General features: G+C 41.9%; 1 protein-coding gene across 1 annotated transcript in view; it reads right to left on the bottom strand.

Annotated features, from left to right (window-relative positions):
• Positions 1-20,821, bottom strand: part of mdga2a (MAM domain containing glycosylphosphatidylinositol anchor 2a) — a 924,938-nt gene extending 904,117 nt beyond the window's left edge. The window contains exon 1 of the mRNA XM_060828983.1: positions 20,710-20,821. Coding sequence (XP_060684966.1) covers positions 20,710-20,782 — 73 coding nt within the window. The 5' untranslated portion in view covers positions 20,783-20,821. The remainder of the gene's footprint in view (positions 1-20,709) is intronic.
• Positions 20,822-22,368: the final 1,547 nt, after the last annotated feature.

Below are 22,368 nucleotides of genomic sequence, written 5' to 3'. Positions count from 1 at the left end.
ATAGCAGCAGGCAGTTACTGATAGTAGTCCAGTTGGTGCACAACTAAGATTGGATGTGAAACCTCCCCTAGCCTGTGACTGTTAATAAATATTAGGTTAAGAACAGAAAATGGTGGAAATACTCAGCAGGTTTGGTAATACCTGCAGTTCAGAGAAGGTGGTGAGGCTGGTGGAATTGTAACATTTAAAAGACATCTGGACGGGTATAGGAATGGGAAGAGTTGAGAGGGATATGAGCCAGATGCTGGCAAGTGCAACAAGATCAGTTTAGGATACCTGGTCAGTGCAGATGATTTGGACCAAGGATCTGTTTCCATACTGTACAGCTCTATGACTCTACACGATGGATTTTTAGATTGGATTAGATTAGATGACCTACAGTGCGGAAACAGGCCCTTTGGCCCAACAAGTCCACACCGACCCTCTGAAGAGTAACCCACTCAGACCTATTTCCCTCTGATTAATGCACCTAACCTATGGACAATTTAGCATGGCCAATTCATGCTCCTCCAGAGCACCCAGAGGAAATCCACACAGATACGGGGAAAATGTGCAAACTCCACTAAGACAGTCGCCCAAGGTTGGAATCGAGCCTGGTGCCCTGGCGCTGTGAGGCAGCAGTGCTAACCATTGAGCCACCATGCTGCCCTAAATAGCAATCTGAGGTTACATGGCCACCATTACTGATACTACCTTTTTACCTTACATTTATTTAATTAACTGAATTTAAGTTCTCTTACTGCTATGGTGATAATTGAACTCACATCTCTGACTCATAAGTCCAGATTTCTGGACTACAGATGCTGTAACATAATTGTTGTTACTATTCAGATTATTTACATAAATTATTCATTATGTATTTACATAAATTGTTTATTTAGTTTTGCAATCCACTGCTTATCACCATCCAAATCTACAAGTTAACAATGCAGCAAGCTTTGAAATTGGTTTATTTAGCTAGGAAAGAAAAAAGGGTTTCATTTTAAGTAAATTATTTTGCATATTTTACCCTGGTTACCCCATGATTAAAAGAATGGATTTTAATACTGAAATGTCATTGATAGTCAAGCTTACTATTTCAGTGAGACTGCTATATCTCAGCCCAAACACACTGTAAAGCTAATTTCACTTGAATTTTTTTAGCTCAATGTGTAGCAACAAGTTATGCATAATAAACGATGCATGTATTTATGTAACATTTCACTATCACTATGGCTCATTGACTTGTGCAAAAGTTGGTTATCCCCTTTTATTAAAAGCACTGCAATAAGGGCATACTTTTGGAAGAAAAAGGATGAGATTATTACCATACTCTCAGCAAACACAAAAGGTACAATGCATCGTTCTCAATCTGGTCAGTGTGATAATGTGTATGAGTAATCTCTGATGACTTTCCCCGTAAAGTAATGGCAAATGCTCATTCCAGAAGAATTGGTAAGGTCAGGTTTGAAATCAATATATCCATCAATCAGCATCTTCCAAATGAGGCATTTGGGAGATTTTACTGGCCATCCTCTGCTATGGTCTGTTCATTGAACTGAGGTAGGGCAAATTATAAAATGGAACTGAAGCTTTAATGGTCTATTATAAAAATATCTAGTTCGAATTCTCACTTGAGCATCTACAATACGCTTCAGTTGTAAAAATGAAATGTTCCATTATTTCATACTGTAAAAGATAAGTGACCAAGAAAAGCCTGACCAACTCATCATGCTGAATTCTCCCATATGCAGTTACTGTGGTGAGCCACTTTGATATTAGATTCCCTACAATGTAGGGACAGGCCATTTGGCCCCACAATTCCACACCAACCCTCCGAAGAATAACCCACCTAGACCCATTCCCCTGCCCTATTACTCTGCATTTACCCCTGATGAATGCACCTAAATTACACGTCCCTGAATACTATGGGCAATTTAGCATGGCCAATTGACCTAACCTGCGCATCTTTGGATTGTGGGAGGAAACTGGAGCACCTGGAGGAACCCCACACAGACACTGGGAGAATGTGCAAACTCCACACAGATGTCACCCAACCTGGGAATCAAACCCAGGTCCCTGGCGCTGTGAGGCAGCAATGCTAATGCATAAGCTACCATTTTCAGTCTGCTGTGTGAATTTACTCACATAATCTCAACATAATTTTTACCTCGTTCATTATCATATCAAGCTCTTCGGCACAATTCTCACGAAATCACATGATGAGAGAGGTGGAACCCAACTCTGGCATACCCAACTCTGGCATACCCAACCCTGGCATACCCAACTCTGGCATACCCAACCCTGGCATACCCAACTCTGGTGCTATATTTAAACAGCAGCATTCAACCATGAAATGTCAGAGAAAAAAGGTATGCTTCCTCTCTGCTTCCAGGACAGGGATCTTGAGTTACTGGAATGGATGATGGAGAGGATTGATATCCCTGCTCCTGCAAAGGAGGCCAAACAACCAAACAGCAAGGGCAGAGATTGCAGTACAAGTCAGTGTTGTGTTCAATATCAAAACTGCCATACAGCAAAGCCACAAGAAGGTCAAAGACAGCAAAGCCACAAGAAGGTCAAAGATATTCTGCATTCTGCAAGAGGAAGTGCCATTATTTTCTTTCTGATAACTCACACTCACACTCTCACTCTGTCACTGCACAGAAATCTCACCAAGGCTTATGGATGGAGACCCACAATATTCCATGCACCTCATCCATTCAAGCGCTCACATCTACATCATTCTCCAAAGCTACTAGCCTTTCCTGCCCTCTGCAATTCCTACTCACTTACTGAGCACACCTGACTACCACTTCTGCTCTGACATGACCAATAACTGCTCTTGCATCCACTTCCATGATATTCTATCTGTTGCCTTGCTCAAAGCAGGAAAAACTGGCTCCCTGTCTGGATGTCTCCACAGCACACAGACTGGGTGGACCTGGAAGATGAGGTTTCCTCTTACGAAAGAACCTAGAACTGGGTGTCATTTTAAATTAAGAGATTGCCCATTTATATCAGAGTTAAGAGAAATTGAGAGTCTTTGGAACATTCTTTCTCAAGTAGTACTGAAAGCAGAATCTTTTAAAGTATTTTTAAGACAGAAAAATTTATATTTATGCTAAGGAAGGACAAGGTGAGGTGTATATTGATTATCAAGATTAGGAAAGAAGATAGAGTAATTAGAATGACGATGATCATATTGAGCAGGATTGACAGACTAAGTAGCCTATTCTTCCTACTAATTTGTGTTTTCATGTCATGATTTGGACGATATTTGAATATTGTTGTTAACTGTACACTTGATGACCACAAATGGAAATAATAATGGTGTTTACCAACATCTTGTGGGTTGTCATTAACTAGAAGCACAAGTGGGCTCTCCACACAAATGTCATGCATATTACTGCTGCATGACCTTGTGAGCAGCTCAACTAAACATCTCTATACAAGGTTAGTTGTTAAGTGGCCAACTGTAAATATCTATCCTCTCCATAATTGCTGCATGTACCTACAGTGCACTCTAGCTGCAAGATACACTTAGTCAATTTGTCACAGCTTTTTAAATATCAACTTCCAAACCTGTTCTGAGGAAGGGTCACTCTACCTGAAACATTAACTCTGATTTCTCTCCACAGATGCTGTCAGACCTGCTGAACTTTTCCAGCAATTTCTGATTTTGTTTCCAAACCTGTAACCTCAGTAACTAGAAGGACAGGGGCGGGAGAGGTGTGGGAATATCATCACCTTCAGGTCACATCATTCTGACGAGGACACTAGATCCTGCCAGTCTGCTCCAAGGCTTCTACCCAGCTCAGCATGCTGAAGGAATGGCCAGCAGTGCAAGATGAAGATCAATAACCTTTTTCACTCCAAGTAAGTAATTTACCCCACCCAGTCTAGGTACCGGCACAGTCATTTCATGTCCTTTCCATATTTCCAGCGTGATGGAAGCCAACAATAATTACACCTTGAACACTGAGTCTAAAGATCAGCCTCTCCATTTTGGTGAACCCCCAAACATAAGCATTCCCTTCCTGGTTGACCAAATAATAACCATAGCGAAAACAAAAAACTATTAGTCAATTCAGATTTTGGAATTCTAACTCATTCAATTCAAAGGCAATCATAAGCCACAATCATCCACACCATTCCATCCTTCATTTTCTTCAGTTGAAAACCATTGTCTTCAGAATCTGCAAATCAAATGACTGAGAAATCCACATAAGTAGAATAAGACCATAAGACAAATGCAGAAGTAGGCCATTTGACCCCTAACCCTAATTCAACATTCAATACAATCTTGGCAGATCTGATCATGTTTAAATTCATTTTCCTGCCTTTTCCTCATAATGCTTGATTCTCTTACAGATGAAAAATCTGTCTATCTCAGCCTTGAATATACATAATAACTTCAATGGCTCTCTGCAGTTGTGAATTCCACAGTCTAGCCATCCTGAGAGAAAAAATTCTTCTCATTCCTGTCTAAAACACTTGGCCCCTTATTATGAGAATAAGCCCTCTGTTCCTAGACTGCCCTCTGTTTCTAGACTCTCTCAATATGGAAAACAACATCTTTGCATCTACCCTGTCAACCTCACCCCCTCAAGATAATCTTGTACACATTTAATAGGGAAAGGAATTGAGAATGTAGTTGTGGTAGGGGACAGCAAAATCAGAGGGATAGATATTGTACTCTACAGTTGTAATTGGGAATCCCAAAGCTGTGTTGACTACCTGTGCCAGTGTTAAGGGCATTTCCTCAGGGCTAAACTGCAACTCGGAGAAAGAGGAGGAATCCATTAGCCATCATCTATGCTGGTACCATTCACATTGGTAGGATTAGAAAAGAGGTTTGTTAAAAGACTTTATAGAGTTGCAGGGACTAGGAGAAAGTGAGGGCTGCAAATTCTGGAGAGTCAGAGTCGAAAAGTGCGATGTTGGAAATGCACAACAGGTCAGGCAGCATCCAAGGAGCAGGAGAGTCAACATGTTGGGCATTAACTCTTCATCAGGAATGCGGGGGGGGGGGGGGGGGGGGGGCGAGGGGAAAAAGGGGGCTGAGATATAAATAGTAGGATGGGAGTGGGGCTGGGTGAAGGTAGCTGGGAAGGTAATAGAAGGTGCACATGGGGGATGATTCTGATAGGTTAGTGGGGACGATGGAGCGAATAGATAGGAAGGAAGATGGACAGGTAGGACAGGTCAAGAGGGTGATGCCGCATCAGAGGGTTGGATCTGGGATGAGGTGGGGCAAAGGGAGATTTGGAAACTAGTGGAGTTGATGTTGATGCTGTGTGGTGGGAGGGTCCCAAGGCAGAAGATGAGGTGAAAGAAGAGGAAGAATGGCCTATGAATCCTGACTGTCTTCTGTGTTAAGCAATTGTCAATTGTCAAAAATTACCTCTAAAGTCTAAAACATTCTCTAAAATTGTCAGATCAGTTTTGTCATCACCCAAAACACAAAGTTTATACAGAATCTTAACTTGGAACAAATAACTTGGAGTCTATTAAACATTTCAGCAAAAGTAGATTTGAAGCCCATGATCACTCAAACTGTTAAAAGACCTTGATTCTAAAGGAACCAGTTACCAGTGATTTCTCATCAGCAAAAAACATGAGTAGCCATAATGCAATAAAAACAGAAAGCACTGGAATACCCAACAGGTCTGACAACATCAGTGCCAAAAAAAGTAGACTTTACATTTCAAGTCCAATATCTTTGCAACTTTGTTTTCAAAATGTAAACTCTGTCTGTGCCCACAGATGCTGCTAGACATGTTGAGTTTCTCCAGAACTTTCTCTTTTTATTTCAGATCTCCAGAATCCTCAGACTTTATTTTAGCCATGATGCCATATTGACAACATGAATGAAATGTCCATGATTTCTATTATGTCTGGCAACTGAATTGTGTTTTGGAAAGTTTCAAATCCTTCTAATAAGAGCAACAAGGACATGAGCAGATAGTATAGATGGCTGTATGATTGACAGAACAAAATTAATAACTATGGTTATTACCAGATTTAAAATCATGCAATAACAAGTTCGCTGCAGTTCCCTTAAGTCTGTTAACCATAGAATCATAGAATTTTATAGAAGAAAATCATTCAACCCATTGTTTCTGTATTGACTCCTAATGGACCTATCCAACTAGTCCCAGTCTCCATCCTTATTTCCATAGCCCTCTAAATTCATCACTTTCAAATTTGTGGGCGGCACGGTGGCACAGTGGTTAGCACTGCTGCCTCACAGCGCCTGAGACCCGGGTTCAATTCCTGCCTCAGGTGACTGACTGTGTGGAGTTTGCACGTTCTCCCCGTGTCTGCGTGGGTTTCCTCCGGGTGCTCCGGTTTCCTCCCACAGTCCAAAGATGTGCGGGTCAGGTGAATTGGCCATGCTAAATTGCCCGTAGTGTTAGGTAAGGGGTAAATGTATGGGTGGGTTGCGCTTCGGCGGGTCGGTGTGGACTTGTTGGGCCGAAGGGCCTGTTTCCACACTGTAAGTCTAATCTAATCTAAATATATATTGAGCTCTCTTTTGATACCTCCTATGGAATCCTAAGCATATACTCTGTCTCCATCTTCACAGTGGAAGAAATGGACACACTACCAACTAGTAAAATAGTAATGAATTAAGGAGAGGAACAGTGGGTTTCACATATGTTAAAAATGAAAATAAAGATGGGATTTAAGATAAATGTATCTCAAGTGACTGTTGATTTTCATCCCAGAGTATTAAAGGAAATAAATGCAATAATTAATAATGCAGTAATTATATGCTCCGTGTTGACACTCATGCCAGCCTCTGTTCTGGGACTCGCCTCCCTGCGACAGCCTCTGGTCTGGCAGTTGCCTCCTCCAGTTCCCTTGAAGTAAGTTTAAGTTAAAAGTTTTTTTAAAAACACTTTAGAAAAGAGGAAAGAAAAAGATAACAAGACAAAAGAACAGGCAAAGCAGAGGAGCTCTAGCTGAAGTGTCCTTATTTGCGACCATCTTGACCATTAAACAAACCTTATCTGACCTTCAAGAACATTTTTGTTTCCTCCACCACTTTATGAGGACCATATCACAGGCTAATGCCCATGGATCAGCCAAAAAGGATCTATCTGAATGCTGAATTCATTTGAAATGACCCTGTTCAGTTTGGGTTTTGAGTATCCAGGTCCCATACGCCATGTCTCTATGGAATCTTCATGATGTAGAGAAAATCCAACACATAAGAATCTAAATCTAAACTCCACAAATGGGTGGTTAGGATTATATTAGAAGTTAAAGTACAAAAATCCAAAAACCAGGCATGTAGCTATCATGAATCCATTCTCTTCCAATTTTATCAAGGCTGATGACCTTGCATCTGCAGTGTTTCTTTTTGTATAAGTGGTTGCTAATATTATCTAAATGGACTTCCAGAAGATATTTGATAAGACTGGATGCAAAAGGCTATAAGTAAAAATGACTAAAATCACAAAATTAGATGTGACATCATGATACACATTAGCAAACCAAAAATAAGGACAAGTGAGACAAAGAATAGAGATCAAAGATTCATTTTTAGATCAACACAACATGGCAAGTGGAGTTTCCTAGGTACATGCAGTTTGACTTCACATTTTCACCCTATATATCATTGTTACAGATGAAGGAATAGATAGAGTGGTAGATCCCTGTTTTCGGTTGACTTTTCATTAGTTTGATTGAAGAAGCTATGTTGATATGACCTAGAATTTAAAATGAATATGGAGAGAGTATAAAACAATGACAGATGGAATTCAATGGAGGATGTGAGGTCAGTGACTTTCATGCTAGAAAAACAAAAATCAGCATATTCATCTAATGGCAGTGTAGTCACTTTGCAGGAGCAATGGGATTTAAGTGTCCATGCACTCAAACTTGTATACAAGTGAAAAAGTTTATTGAAGGTGGAATGTTGGCTTTTGGGGATTAGAATATAACACAGAGGAAGAAATGCTTCAGTTGGATAAAGCTTTATCAGATTATATCTTGTTACAACTGAGACAAGAGAAATGTGATGATAATCATGCCCCAATGCACCATGAATCACACCAATCAGGTAAGTATTTTCAATCCACTAATCACCAAAAAGGTCAATCATTTCTCTTTTGGTCCTGCTATGCAAACAAAACAAAACCTTTCACTACGATTCTTTAAGCCACTCAAAAATAATCTGTTTTTTTTTAATAAACCAATTCTCATTGGCAAAAAGCAAGTGGCAAAATTAGTTAACAACTGAATTATAATCTAGAATTAGCACTATATTCCTTTTTCATCCCAACACAAATGCACTCACACAATACAAAATACAAACTCTGCAGGGATGATATTTGCAAATGGAGAAAGAAAACACAATTGCCTTTATTGTTTAGATTACTTACAGTGTGGAAACAGGCCCTTCGGCCTAACAAGTCCACACTGACCCGCCGAAGCGCAACCCACCCATACCCCTACATTTACCCCTTACCTAACACTACGGGCAATTTAGCATGGCCAATTCACCTGACCCGCACATCTTTGGACTGTGGGAGGAAACCGGAGCACCCGGAGGAAACCCACGCAGACACGGGGAGAACGTGCAAACTCCACACAGTCAGTCGCCTGAGTCAGTTTAATGGTCAAAAAAAAGATAGAATTTGATGAATTCTCATAGTTCATCAGGTTTCATGTTAGGGGAATTGAATTCTTCACAGCCACGGAGTGTGTAATGGAAGATCATATCGGTAAACATTGGCTTGTATGAAAATTAGGCTAATTCTGGTTAGTGGTCACAGTTTAGCTTCTCAGGATTTAAAAACTAATCAAAATACCAAGATGTTGAAATTTTACCAGGTTTCCAAATATTCCAACCAAGAGAGAGACTTGCATCTTTGAAAGTTTTCTTCATTCTGACTACCCATGTTTTTAAAACAGAACCCAGCACCTAATCTACAGAAATACTCCCAGATGACTGGAGGATAGCAAACATTGTCCCCTCGTTCAAGGAGTTGAGAAAATCCTCGTAATTATAGACCAGTAAGCCTTACTTCGGTTGTGGGTAAAGTGTTGAAAAGGTTTATAAGAGATAGGATTTATAATCATCTTGAAAAAAATAATTTGATTAGGGATAGTCAACATGGTTTTGTGAAGGATAGATCGTGCCTCACAAACTTTATTGATTTCATTGAGAAGGGGAGCAAACAGGTGGATGAGAGTAAAGTGACTGATGTGGTGTATATGATTTGATAACGTTCCCCATGGTAGGCTCTTGCAGAAAATACAGAGGCATGGGATTGAGGAAGATTTAATGGTTTGGATCAGAAATTGGCTAGCTGAAAGAAGACAGAGGGTGGTGGTTGATGGAAAATGTTTATCCTGGAGTTCAGTTACTAGTGGGGAACCACAAGGATCTGTTTTGGGGCCATTGCTGTTTGTCATTTCTATAAGTGACCTGGATAAGGGCATAGGAGGGTGTGTTAGTTAATTTACGGATGATATTAAGGTAGGTGAAGTTATGGACAGTGCTGAGGGATGTTGCAGGTTACAGAAGGACATAGATAAGCTGCAGAACTGGGCTGAGAGGTGGCAAGTGGAGTTTAATGTGGAAAAGTGTGAGGTGATTCACTTTGGATGGATTAACAGGAATACACAGTACTGAGCTAATGATTAAGATTCTTGGTAGTGTGGATGAACAGAGAGATCTTGGTGTCCATGTACGTAGATCTCTGAAAGTTGCCACCCAGGTTGATATGGTTGTTAAGAAGGCATACACTGTGTTAGGTTTGGTTGGAAGAGGGATTGGGTTTCAGAACCAGGAAGTCGTGTTGCAGCTGTACAAAATTCTGGCGTGGCTGCACTTAGAGTATTGCGGACAGTTCTGGTTACTGCATTATAGGAAGGATGTGGAAGCATTGGAACGGGTGCAGAGGGGATTTACTAAGATGTTGCCTAGTATGGAGGGAAGGTCTTATGAGGAAAGCCTGAGGGACTCAAGGCTTTTTTTGTTCGAGTGAGAAGGTTGAGAGGTGACTTAATAGAGACATACAAGAAGATCAGAGGATTAGATAGAGTGGACAGTAAAAGACTCTTTTCCTTGGTTGGAGGTGGCTAGCACGAGGGGACATAGCTTTAAACTGAGGGGGTGATAGACATAGGATAGATGTCAGAGGTAGGTACTTTACTCAGAGAGTAGTAAGGGTGTAGAATGCCCTGCCTGCAACAGTCGTAGACTCACCAACTTTAAGGGCATTTAAATCGTCACTGAATAAACATATGGATGATAATGGAATAGTGTGAGCTTCAGATTGGTTTCACAGGTCAGTGCAACATCAAAGGCTGAAGGGCCTGTACTGCGCTGTAATATTCTATGTTTTAAAAAGGATTGCTCGTCACAGGATCCTATTGTCTCTTGCAAAGCCAGATTTTCCATAAGTTAAGGGCAATAAAGTGTGTGTGTTTCCAGTAACCTGTAACAATGCGTTCAGGTTTGTCCACTAAACTTCAGTAAAGATATGTTGGCCTTGTAAATGATGTAGCATAATAATACTAGGACTTAAAAGAGTCAACAAACAAGGGCAGATTGCATATATTTGGCTTTAATTTCTCTCAGATTAGAAGGTTGAGGTGCGATCTATAATAGATTTGCTTAAAGTAATAAATAATAATGCAAAAAATAACTCTTAGTAGAGGATCAAGAGAATAAAATCTTAAGCTAGTGCTGATCAGAACGAAGCTGGAAAGCATGCTTTGCCCTGTACGAAGTAATGGAAATCTGGAAGTCTCCTTGCTCCCAAGAGGTTGTGAGTGCACAGACAAATGGAATTTTCAAGATTTGGATTCTTGATGGGTAAGAACATCATGGGCATGGGAGAAAGATAAGGGGATGATTTGGATTTTAATTCTCACCAGGCAATTGACAGTGAGTAAAGTAGTGCAACCATTCTGCTGCCCACAGAGTAATACATAACAAACCTTACTGAAATAAAAACCAAAGTATTGTGGACGCTGAAATAAAAACAGAAAGATCCATTTAAACTTTACAGTAACTGTGAAGTCAGAAATAGAGTTAACATTTTGAATCCAATATGACTCAAAATATTAATTCTGCTTCTCTCTCTTCAGACACTGCCAGATCAGCTGAATTTCTTCAGTGTTTTCTGTTGCCATTTAAAACCCTATTGATGAGTGGTTCCACCAATCAGAACATCAAATTTATTTCTCTGCCAACCCATGCCGGTTATGCTACTCCGCTTTGTGTATCCTACCACATTCAAGATAAATGGAATAAATACTTCATCAAACATTTACGCAAAAGGTGAACAAGAGATTATGGTGATACATAATAGCAGCTTTCAACCACAGCTTGGATGATGCATTCAAAACCTGAACAGTATGTGTTTAACTGCCAACACTCTGTATCAATTAGAAATACAATTTGGAACTCATTCTTTGAGTATGCGATCCACACTGATGCCAGAATAACTACAAGAGTGTTTACAGTGTCTGCACTCCACTTATTGATCAATGTGTTTGCATACCACTACCCCAATAACAATTGCAGGTAAGACAACATAAAATACAGTCAGTGTGAAAACAAGAACTGAATGCAAAATAGATGCAGCGGCAGCTTGGTTACAAAGTTGGCCAATGGTCAAAAAAATCAGTGTGTAGTAATGAACAGTTGCTTCTCACTTTGGAAGGAACTACACTGTGGTTTTTCCCAGCAACTGTAGTAAGCTCACTGTCATTTTTTTTCTTTATATAGATGACCAGGAATAGAGGCATAATTTTTAGATATTTAAGATAATGACTTGGAAATGTAATAAACATTTGGAAAGACATAGACACTTGAAATAGGCAAATGGATGTGAAATTACACTTCATGCAGATAATATTTTGGTAGGAAAAGCAAGAGCAAGCACTATGAATGAATTAATACAATTTTTGACATGCTGCAAGAGAGCTGAAAGTGTAAGTAGACAAATCCTCAAATGTGCTGAGATCAGATGAAAAGTGTGTTACAAAACAGATGGAATCCTTGGCTTTATTAACAAAGTCACAAAGTACATAAGTAGGTAAGTTCTATTAAACCTTTATAAAACACCGGTCAGGATTCAATTGGAGTATTGTGTTCAATCCTGTGCACTACTCTTTAGGAAGGATGTTAAGGCTGTATTCCTAATGAAGGGCTTTTGCCCGAAACTTCGATTTTACTTCTCCTCGGGAACTGTTGTGCTTTTCCAGCACCACTAATCCAGAATCTGGTTTCCAGCATCTGCAGTCATTGTTTTTACCTAGAGTGTTAAGGGAGATTGACATAAATGGTACCAGGGATGAAAGATTTCAGGAACATGGAGAGACTGGAGACATAAGTGTTGTGTTTATATGAGCTGAGAAAATTGAAAGGAGACTTGATAAAGAGGTGCAAAATCATTCAAGATTCTGATAAGTAAATCCAAAGAAACTGCTTCCAGTAGTAAAGGGACAGGAACAACAAGGAGGTATAAGCTAAAGGTGACTGGCAAAGTAAACAGAGGTGATATGGGGAAACTTTTATTTTGCTATTACAAATTGAAATATTGTGATATGGAATACATTGCTTTAAAAGGTGAAAGGAACTAGATTCACAAACATTCAATAGGGAATTAGTTAAAAAAAATTAATGGACAAAATATTTAAAAAATAGAATTAAACAGCTATATCTACTATACATGATATACCAACACAGATATGATGGAGTGAAAAGCCTTCTCCTATATCATTTTGTCATTCTGGTACATTTACTTATTTAATGTATAAATATTATAAATCAGTTAAAGGGGTAAAACATTAATTCATTCCTCTTTTTAATTTTTCTTAATCTCTCCACATAAATTATATGTTTTCACATTCTTTTCTTGTTATTTCTTTTGCCTCTTACACCTGTTTAATGCTGTTGTAATAAAACATTACAAATTCATGGTACCCTATTCCTTATTAATATGCCTGAAAAGTGTATTTTTTCAATGGCTCTGGCTCAGTGAAGTGTTCTTACTTCAATCAGTTAGTTGGAAGTTCAAATAGACTTAACTACACAGACCAGGACTCTTCAGAACATAGGGAACCACCTTCCATTTCTCCCTTCCTCCCCATTTATCTATGGGTGAAACTTCCAATTCCACTTGGGGAGAAGACCCTTCTTAGACAGCTGCCAGTCAATCTAATGAGCTGGCAAGTTTATAGTCCCAGCAGCACCAGGTTTCAGCAGTCAAGGAGATAATGGAGGCCAGAATTTGTGCAAGTACAGGGTATCGGTGTAGCCTAGTTTCAGGTCATGGGTGGAATGTGGCACGCTGTCTATATTCTGTACTATTGGAGTCTCCCCATCTTCCAGCTTGTTAGCAAGGTCTGTAAGATTTCAGTCATAATCTAAGTAGACACTTCACTGAAATACTGATGAAGTGTTGTATTACCATAGATGCATTAAAATCAAGGTCTACCCTCACTTTCAATTCCTATGGACTTGATCCATCGAAACAGCAGCAATCAGTAAATGAGATTATGTGGTCATTAAAATGTTGATATGTGAAACTCTTTGGCTGCATTTTGCTAAGGTGCAACGGAAAGATATCAAATAATTTCCCTTGCAATTAGTATACGGGGCATGAGATTTGCATAAAGCTACATAAATGGAAGCTCTTCTGTTCATTTATAACTTGAAATCCAGTTGTAGAAATGGAGTTGGAATGATTAGTTTCAATATAGAACTCTCATGAGTACAATTAGTGGGTGGCACGGTGGCACAGTGGTTAGCACTGCCGTTTCACAGCGCCTGAGACCCGGGTTCAATTCCCGACTCAGGCGATTGACTGTGTAGAGTTTGCACGTTCTCCCCGTGTCTGCGTGGGTTTCCTCCGGGTGCTCCGGTTTCCTCCCACAGTCCAAAGATGTGCGGGTCAGGTGAATTGGCCATGCTAAATTGCCCGTAGTGTTAGGTAAGGGGTAAATGTAGGGGTATGGGTGGGTTGCGCTTTGGCAGGTCGGTGTGGACTTGTTAGGCCGAAGGGCCTGTTTCCACACTGTAAGCAATCTAATCTAATCACAGTGAGTGAGATGATGTCTTTCTACATAGAAATTTCCACGACCTTCTGTAGATAGTGGCATTTACAAGGGAATATATTGGAGCTTCAATAGCATCAATAGCTTCAATATAATGAAGGAACAATAAATTGTTCAATTAATTGAATTTTCCATTTATGATACTGAATAACATTTGGATAAATTAAATCCACAACTAACCTCTGCAAAACAGACTTACTCAAATTATTGCATATATTCATCTGGATTTTGTGATAGTATTGATGACAGTGATGATGGTGTTCATCATCATTACATCACTGAAATTGACAATAATTTCTGGAGTCTGCAAAAGTGCAGTTAAATATGGCAATCCAAAACTGTCAGTGATTCTATGCTTTTCCATAGGGTTGAAGTCCCTTCAGTTACGTTCAGTTAAATATCACTGAGCTAATCAGTAAAAACCCTTCTAAAAGTTACACCATGTTAAATGAGGTGGGTTTTTAATGACATATTCAGTTTATAACTACTGCTGCACAATTTTTCTGACCTTGAAAAGTAATCTAGTGCCTGTGCCTCTGGGCAGTTTGGGATGGACAACAGGTGGTGACCCAGCCAGCAATGCCCACATCTTATAAATGAGAAGAAAAACTCTTTTATTGTGACAGATAATACAGAGACAATCAAGGACAAGCTAGATGGGTCTTGAATCATAGAGATGTACAGCACGGAAACAGACCTCTCGGTCCAACTCATCCATGCCGACCAGATATCTTCAATTAATCTAGCCCCATTTGCCAGCATTTTCCCCAAATCCATTTAAAACTTTCTCACTTGTACTGATTCAGATACCTTTTAAACATTGTAATTGTCCCAGCCTTCACCACTTCCTCTGGCAACTCATTCCATACACGCACCACCCTCTGTGTGAACAAGTTGCCCTAAGGTCTCTTTTAAATTTTTCCCCTTTCACCTTAAACTATGTGCTTTAATTTTGTACTCCCTATTCTGGGGAAAAGACCTTCGCTATTCACCTTAGCCATGCCCCTCATGATTTTATAAACCTTTATAAGGTCATCCCTCAGCCTCCAATGTTCCACTGAAAACAACTCCAGCCTATTCAGTTTCTCCCTACAGTTCAAAAACATGTACCCTGGCACATCCGTGTAAATATTTTCAGAACCCTTTCAAGTTTCATGGCATCTTTCCCGTATCAGACAGACCAGAACTGAACACAGTATTCCAAAAGTGGCCTAACTAATGCCTTGTACAGTTGCAACATGATCTCCCAACTCCTATACTCTTTGCACTGACAAATAAAGGGGCAAGTGCACCAAATCTCTTCTTCACTATCCTATCTATCTGTGACTCCACTTTTAAGGACCTAAGGTCTCTTTGTTCGGCAACATTCCCCAGGACCTTACCATTAAGTATATATAAGTCCTGCCCTGATTTGCCTTTCCAAAATGTAGCACCTCTCATTTACCTAAATTATACTCCAGTTGCCACTCCTCAATCCATTGTCCCATCTGATCAAGATCCTGTTGTATGCTGAGGTAAATCTTTTCACTGTCCTTTACACCACCAATTTCAGTGTCATCTACAAAATTACTAACCATACTTCCTATATTCACATCCAAATTATTTATATAAAAGCCAAAAAATAATGAACCCAGCACCGATCCTTGTGGCACACCATTGGTCTTCGATGGAGAAAGTGAGGTCTGCAGATGCTGGAGATCAGAGCTGAAAATGTGTTGCTGGAAAAGCTCAGCAAGTCAGGCAGCATCCAAGGAGCAGGAGATTCGACGTTTCAGGCATAAGCCCTTCTTCAGGAATGAAGAAGGGCTTATGCCCGAAACGTCGAATCTCCTGCTCCTTGGATGCTGCCTGACCTGCTGCGCTTTTCCAGCAACACATTTTCAGCACACCACTGGTCACAAGCTTCCAGTCCAAAAAGCAACCCACCACCACTACCCTGGTTCTTCAACCTATGAGCTAGTTCTCATGGTCTAATTGGCTAGTACTCCCTGTATTCCGTGTGATATAACCTTGTTAGCCAGTTGACCATGCGAACCTTGTCGAACACCTTACTGAAGTTCATATAGATCACGTCCACCACTCTGCCTTAAACAATCCTCTTTGTTATTTCTTCAAAAAATTTATGTTAGTGAGATATGATTTCCCATGCACAAAGACATGCTGACTATCCATAATCAGCCCTTGTCTTTCCAAATACATATAAATCCTATCCCTCAGAATCTTCTCCAATAAATTGCCCACCAATGATGTCAGGCTCCTCAGTTTTCCCTGACACTTCCTTACCACTTTTCTTAAAAAATGGTACCATATTAGCCAACCTCCTATCTTCCAGCATCTTACTTGTGGCTAGCAATGATACAAATATGTCAGCAAGGTGCCCAGCAATCACTTGCCCATCTTCCAACAAAATTCTAGGTTACAGTTGATCAGATCCTGGGGATTAAAATGCATAAAGGTGCATAAATGCATTTTAGGACATCCTTTGTAATCCTCTTCCTTTGTAATCTGGACACTTTTCAAGATCTCGCTATTTATTTCCCCAAGTTCTCTAGCTTCCATACCCTTTTCCATTGTAAACACTGATGTAAAATACTCATTCAGTTTGTCCTTCATCTCCTGCATTTCCTCAAAAAAGCAACCTTGCTGATATTTAAGGAGACCTACTCTCTCCATTGTTACTCTTTTGTCCTTAGTGTATTTGTACAATCCTTTTGAATTCTCCTTAACTCTGCTTGCCAAAGCTATCTCATGTCACCTTTTTGCCCTCCTGATTTCTCCCTTGTGTATAACTACCTTTATACTTTTCTAGGGACTCACTCGATCCCTACTGTCTGTACCTGTCATTTGCTACTTCCTTGATCAAAATCCTAATTTCTCTAGTCATCCAGCATTCCCTACATCTACCATCCTTACCCTTCACCCTAACAGGAACATATTGTCTCTAGACCTTTGTTATCTCATTTTTGAACGCTTCCCATTTTCCAGCCATCCCTTTACATCGAATTACCTGGCCCAACCAACTTCTGGAAGTGCTTGCCTAATATCATCAAAATTGGTCTTCCTCCAATTTAGAACTTCAATTTTTAGATTAGGTCCATTCTTTTCCATCAGATTTTAAAACTAAATAGAAAAAAGAACCAAAGAATATGCTGAAGGAGATGGATAATGAAGTGTAGATGGTTCACGTCGAGCACAAAAGCCTGAATGGGTTGTAGTAATTCTATGTCATGGCCAGCAATTCAATGTAATTTATGGCAATCCACAAAAATCTTCAACTCCTCCTATTACAGCATCTAATTGGTTTAGAAAGAAATGTGAGATTTTTTTGTCATTGCTACTGAACCTTAACTTTGTGCAGAACTTTGTGAAATGCAAACATTTATATACATCTTTTATTAGTCTGAACTTTTAGCCTTTGTCCTACTTATGAAATTTTATGTTAATTCATCACAATCATCTTTCCTGTACAATTAACTATTTTAAATACCTCGACTTCCAGCTGTTAACTAAAAATAGAATGTCAAATATGGGTTACAGCGGTTGGAATAGAATACAGCGGTCTGTCTCTTCCTCTCTTTGTACTTTTTAAAGCAAAATAAAATTCAAAGTTTGGACTCATTCTTTGTATTCCTACTACAAATGCATAAACTGCACTGAAATATTGCAATATTGTAAACAGACATTGAAAATGAATCACTTTGGTGGATGAAAGAAGGATGGGCATCTCTATAAGTTATCCAGAAGCAAAACTATGAGGTTACCCCTGATTCAATCAGTCCAGTTGCTCGCTAGAATTCGTAACTCATTTCAGTGGAATATACGCTTCTAACTGGACTGACTTTGTCGATCTTGCAAGGGGTTTAGGCAGTGACCAATTTCAGGATTCTGCCACTAAGTAAATGCAATTTGTGGGCAGAGTCAATTTCCATTAAAGCATAGCAAATTTCCAATGGATGAGTACTTGAGCTGAAACAAAAAATTACAGCCCTGGTTGTACGGCTGATAAGTTTATATTTTGTTTTGGCTTTGTTTTAGGACAGACAAGATTAACAGTAGCGGAATGATCTGTTTACCAACGCCCACTGACAGTAAATTCTGATCCTGATAATTTTAGTAATGCGGAATTGTCACTTTAACTGACCGCCTTCGTCTTTAATGTATTCGATCTAAGATCCAAGTAGAGAAGCCATTGGCCTTGACAAAAACAATTCTCACTTCTGCATCGAGAATAATCCGTACATGTACCAACATCTGAACTGCTCTACATTGAATATTTCTCTCTATATAAACAAGTTCAGCACTCTGCTCTCTTGTACAAATCACTTGTGCTCACGACTCCCAATCCGGGCATTTTTTGGCAGTCAGTCACAAAGCAAGGGGGTCTACGGAAAACCTGCAAGACTTAGACAGCCAATTACTTCGCTATTAATCATTTCGCGAGTTATTTTTAAAATTATAATACGGTGTGTTTAGCTACTTATGTCGCATGGGGTGGGAGTGGGGTGCGGGCACACAACAGAAACTGACATTTACAAGTGTTCCTAATAATTTGATTTCCCTCGAATCCTGCAATAGTGATTGATCACCAGGGGACAGGCCTGTCAGTTTCACTCGTGAAATTAACATAACTACTGACAGCTCGCTGCTGAACTCACGCGTGCCAGCAGTTGGTGACTGGCCAGAGCCTGGAAGGTTCGGACGTTAAAACCCACCGTCTCATTGAGCAAATTTACAGCGCCGTCGGTAGGAAGGGCGCCCGACAATTTTTTTTTGACAAGGGATTGAACTCGGAGGGGTGGTGGTGGTGGTGATGAGGAGCGGGGGGTGGAGGGGATGGGGGGCTGGGGCTGTGGTGAAGGGGATGGGGGGGGGGGGGGGCCAGGGGACTAATGGGTGAGTCAGCCGAGCCCACTGATCGCTTCACAATGGGACCTCTGCAGCCATCTATACTGTAACCAATTCCCCGACATTCATCTGGCGATTCAGCACAGGTTCCGCGTCAATTGTTAACATGCCTGGCTGCAGAACTCGGCTTGGGTGAATATACTCGCATTTCCGCTCGGCGAACCACCTTCCTTTTAACCCCCTTGCTTTCGGAATCAAAAGCAAAACAAGGCTGTGTCGACTCACTGATGCCATCGCTGTCGCATCCATTGCCCAGTGTAGGGTTAAACATTATCTAATGTTAAACATTAGACATGCAGGATCTGCAGTAGGGGGACAATATGTTGACTGTCAAGGCGACACCTCCATTTCACGGCCTCCGTTTGGAGGGATGGGAAGTGGGAGTGGGGAGGGGAGGGGAGGGGGGGAAATAATTAAATTCCATGAAACAAATGACATCGCTTTTTTCAAATCTTTCTCATTTCAAAGTTTAAGAATGCAACAACTCTCCTTGAGAATGAATCGCTGAGTGTAGCAGTTACCGAGGCCTCTCTGTCTCTCTTTGGCAATGCTTTGCTGCCAGGGAAGAAATTACTTCCCTTTACTATCATTAGCAATAAAAGAAATTTATGTCGGTTTTATTTGCACAAAGTCCCTCAATCCAGTTGGCACAAAGTGCGATGGGAGTAAATAATGGGGAGGTTATTGGTGTTTAACAGTGACCCGCTCTCGGTGGGAGGGAGGGAGCTTGAGATTATTGCACTTTTCAAGCAAGCTCGAGATCAGAATGTCTCGTTGCCCCGCACGTTTAGTTTGGTGTCAGTTTCCTTCTTTTTTCCAAAAAAATGTCCCACACTTTGGAAACTTGGCGCTTAAACCCCGCAAATCGACCAGAAAAGAGCACCTTGAACAGTAAGCACTCCTCCGCGTCTCCTGTCGGTTTGGGAGCTCAGATTCTCAAGTTTGAAGTCCCCCTTGGAGATAATGAGGTGCAAGTGGCTATTACACACACACAGATAGACACAGAGACACACACACAGACACAGACACAGACACACAGACACACAGACACAGAGACACACACACACACAGACAGACACAGACACACACACAGAGACAGGCACAGACAAACACACACAGCCACACACAGAGACACACAGACACAGACACAGAGACACACACAGATACACACATAGACACAGACAGGCACAGAAACACACACACACACACACAGACACAGAGACGCATACACACAGACACACACACACACACACAGACAGACACACACAGAGACACACACACTCTATCTGCATGGACACAATTCAGTTCCATATATCCTCAGATACAAGTGTTCCCACTGCACAGCCCTGGTCACATCCAGAGTGTCTGGGTGAGAGAGTGTACATATTCCACAGCTGCTCTGACCGCCTTGAGAGCGCTTTATTGGCGCTACACTTTAACGGGCCGGCGATGAAGCGCCGCGGATTCAATACTTTGCCATTTGAAGATCCGTGTTTGCATTTACCACAATGAAGCGACTCCGTGCAAATCAACACATCAACCGGAATTCTCCCTGCTGGAAGGGAAAACACAGACAGAGCTTTCAGGCCAGTGCTACCGGCTCACATACTGGCTCAACGCGGCGCTAAATTGCTGGAAGTGTTGAGTAAAAACGCCTCCGGCTTCCAGTTAAAGGAGGGCAATTTGGTACCCATCCCCAGAACAGGGGGAAATCGCTCCCGTTTGCAAACTTACCGTACACCCCCTGGCCCGAGACGCTTTCCAATGCGAGTGTCAGTAACCACAACAGCAGACAAGCAAAATCCATCTTCACGTTGCTGTGAACATATCCGTTCTGTCAGCTCGCTCTGGGTACGGGGGGGGTCCTCCGTTAGCGATTCCCCCTCTGCCAGTCCCGGGGGGGGGGGTGGGTGGGCGAGAGCAGGAAGACGGCCACCCCAGCTCCCGCTGATCGCCTGGCACCTGCGGGCAGGATAGAAACTCCGGCGTCGGCGATTCAAGGCTCCGGGAGCCCGGTCAGAGCTGAGAGCAAAGCCATTGGAAAGCGGTCCGTCCGGGGAAAACGGGTTTTTTTTGCTGCTGCCCAAAGGGGTGGGGGTGGAGGGGGGGGGGGGGAGGGAGAAGAGCTGTCGAAGTAACTCACGCCAAGCTCCCTGGAGAACGATTAGCAAACGCCTCTCGGTCACCGCTCCGCCACATCCATCCTTGAGGCAAGATCAGCAGCAAAAATCAAACAGCAAACTCCTGTGTCTATCGGATTTCAGCAGCTCCACATCAGGCTGGAACCTGTTTCCGTGGGAGGGAGGGGGGGTGGACTCGGCTCCAAGTAGCCGTCTGCCCCTCCTCTCTAGAAGCACAGAGAGAGAGAGGGCTGGATCCGCACATCCAAACACACACACCAAATCACTGAAAGCAGAAGTTCAGGACGTGCAGACAGAGACGCTGCTTCACCGCTCGATCCGGGCTTACAGGAGGCTGTGAAGATGTCACCGCGCAGGAGAGAGAGAGAGAGAGGAATGATCTTCCACAGCCGGCCCTTTCGCTGGAGGTGAGGAGGATAGTGGTGGTGGTGGCTGGAGACAGAGATAGGACTGAGTGCTGCTGCTGGTGCTGGGAGGGCGAGGGGAGGGCGGAGAGAGAGAGAGAGGGTCGAGATGGGGGGGAAAGTAGATATTTAGCGGAGCTGGAGAATCACGTTGCTCAGTACGTGCCCCCGATGCTGAGCATGGAGCTCGCCCACAGCCGGAGACGTACAGACTGCGTGATTGAAGCTCGTCAGCAGTAGAGGGAGAGCGCAGCTTCCATCCCACTCCCTCTCCCCCAGTGGGAGTGAGCGAGGCCCCGCTCCCCTCTCCTTACCCGGCACCACCCCTCTCACACACACACACACACCGCGGCACCCCCGAAGGCTAACCCCTCGGCCTTTTTTTCATAACCGTGCTGTTTTTCTCTCTGTCTCTCTGAAAACAGGTTCCATTTGAGCAGCTTCTCATTAGCGACTGAGGAACGTTCGCAATTTAACTCGCGGGGCCGTTTGGAAAACTTCAAAGTCCAGCTGTGAAAGAGAAGCCTTCCCCGTGGAAGGGGGTGAATCATCGCTGATGCAACCGGAGTTTTCTCTGACAGTGCCCGCGGGGTCCACTGGTTTTCTGGTTCCACACATGGATCTGGGACTTTCGGTCCCGCTTTCAATCGCACCTGGGAGAAAACCTCACCAACAGCAAGAAAAAAAAAGGCAAACTTTTTGTTTTCCAAACGTTCAGCTGGGTACCTGACACACGTACATGCCCAACCAGTCAAACTACCCAGAAGTATTTCCTGTGTCTCTGGGGTAGGACGCTGACTCCCCATTGGGACCAGACCTGACCGCGAGATGCAGGGGGTGAGGAGAGA

This window comes from Hemiscyllium ocellatum, chromosome 8 (genome assembly GCF_020745735.1).
Source record: "Hemiscyllium ocellatum isolate sHemOce1 chromosome 8, sHemOce1.pat.X.cur, whole genome shotgun sequence".
Classification (NCBI taxonomy): Eukaryota; Metazoa; Chordata; class Chondrichthyes; order Orectolobiformes; family Hemiscylliidae; genus Hemiscyllium; species Hemiscyllium ocellatum.
This window is presented reverse-complemented; position numbering and strand designations above follow the sequence as displayed.